Genomic DNA, 2,017 nt, shown 5'->3' with positions numbered 1-2,017 from the left:
AGAGAAGTCTTTACAGGGAATCAGACTTACTCTGCTCACCTCTCTAGCTTCAACAGCACAAAGTCTGCGTCGACTATCAAGGCACCCCGGAAATAGCAGGTCACAAGAGAGTGACAAACATACAAAAGAAGTAGAGGAAAAATGACGATAGTAAGGATGAGGAAAGAAATAGCAACAGGTCCCCCTATGTTGTTCCGGCACAGTTATGAGCGTGACATTGATAAATCAGCCCATTTACAATCGCAACCTCTTCCTCTGTTACCACCATCAACTGAAGCAACAACAGCAACAACAACAACAAGAGCATAGCGTCAATATCACGAAAGACATCATCATCACCACCATCATCACCATCATCACCACCATCATCATCTACATCAGCTGGAGCAGCAACAGCAAGAACAGCAGCAGTAGCATAATCCCCATAAGCAATAATAACAACAACAACAACAGCAACAACAACAACAACCGCAACAACACCATCGACAACAACAAAACTACAACACCACCTATATAATATTATACAATATACCCCACCGGTAACATGCTAAATCCATAATAAATGTTTCTTCTTTCCTCTCCCCTCCCTCCCTCCCTCCCTCCCTTCCTCCTTTCCTCCCTCTCCCAATGCCTCCAACAAATGAAATGTCTTTCTCAACCAGGCACGTTTTCTGCACGACCGCCCCAGTTGATCACCCCACGGTTCCCTCAGCGCGTCCTATCGGGAACAGCCGTGAGATCGCAGCGGCAGATTAACTGATTCCATCCACGATTTTTTTTCAGGCTCTGGACAGAGTTATTTTTCCCTGCTCAATTTTTCACCTGGGGTGCACAGCTATTTAATACATTACTGTGAGGCTCTGGCACAGCTACTTAATACATTACTGTGAGGCTCTAGCACAGCTATTTAATACATTACTGTGAGGGTCTAGCACAGCTATTTAATACATTACTGTGAGGCTCTAGCACAGCTATCTAATACATTACTGTGAGGCTCTAGCACAGCTATTTAATACATTACTGTGAGGGTCTAGCACAACTATTTAATACATTACTGTGAGGCTCTAGCACAGCTATTTAATACATTACTGTGAGGCTCTAGCACAGCTATTTAATACATTACTGTGAGGCTCTAGCACAGCTATTTAATACATTACTGTGAGGCTCTAGCACAGCTATTTCATACATTACTGTGAGGCTCTAGCACAGCTATTTCATACATTACTGTGAGGCTCTAGCACAGCTATTTAATACATTATTGTGAGGCTCTAGCACAGCTATTTAATATATTACTGTGAGGCTCTAGCACAGCTATTTAATACATTACTGTGAGGCTCTAGCACAGCTATTTAATACATTACTGTGAGGCTCTAGCACAGCTATTTAATACATTATTGTGAGGCTCTAGCACAGCTATTTAATACATTACTGTGAGGCTCTAGCACAGCTATTTAATACATTACTGTGAGGCTCTAGCACAGCTATTTAATACATTACTGTGAAGCTCTAAGTTCCTCTACTGTGTGTATTGTCATGTACTGTAAGTTCCTCTACTGTGTGTATTGTCATGTACTGTGAGGCTCTAAGTTCCTCTACTGTGTGTATTTTCATGTACTGTGAGGCTCTAAGTTCCTCTACTGTGTGTATTGTCATGTACCAAACTGATGGGAATCGTTGTGTCTTCTACAACTGCTAGTCTGTTGTTCTCTCTCTGTGTGTCTTCTACAACTGCTAGTCTGTTGTTCTCTCTCTGTGTGTCTTCTACAACTGCTAGTCTGCTGTACTGTTCTCTCTCCCCTGTGTCTTCTACAACTGCTAGTCTGTTGTACTGTTCTCTCTCTGTGTCTTCTACAACTGCTAGTCTGCTGTACTGTTCTCTCTCTGTGTGTCTTCTACAACTGCTAGTCTGTTGTACTGTTCTCTCTCTGTGTCTTCTACAACTGCTAGTCTGCTGTACTGTTCTCTCTCTGTGTGTCTTCTACAACTGCTAGTCTGTTGTACTGTTCTCTCTCTGTGT

The 2,017-nt window shown here is 42.5% G+C and overlaps 1 protein-coding gene across 1 annotated transcript in view; it reads left to right on the top strand.

The window, feature by feature from the left end:
- LOC118478732 overlaps positions 1-760 on the top strand; it is a gene marked incomplete at its 5' end in the record, with an annotated part of 17,177 nt that extends 16,417 nt beyond the window's left edge. Inside the window, 1 exon segment of the mRNA XM_035972897.1 lies at positions 663-760. Coding sequence (XP_035828790.1) covers positions 663-760 — 98 coding nt within the window.
- Between the last annotated feature and the right edge of the window lie 1,257 nt (positions 761-2,017).

This window comes from Aplysia californica, unplaced genomic scaffold (genome assembly GCF_000002075.1).
Source record: "Aplysia californica isolate F4 #8 unplaced genomic scaffold, AplCal3.0 scaffold00893, whole genome shotgun sequence".
Classification (NCBI taxonomy): Eukaryota; Metazoa; Mollusca; class Gastropoda; order Aplysiida; family Aplysiidae; genus Aplysia; species Aplysia californica.
Note: the sequence above shows the minus strand (reverse complement) of the source record. Positions and strands in the feature narration are given on the sequence as shown.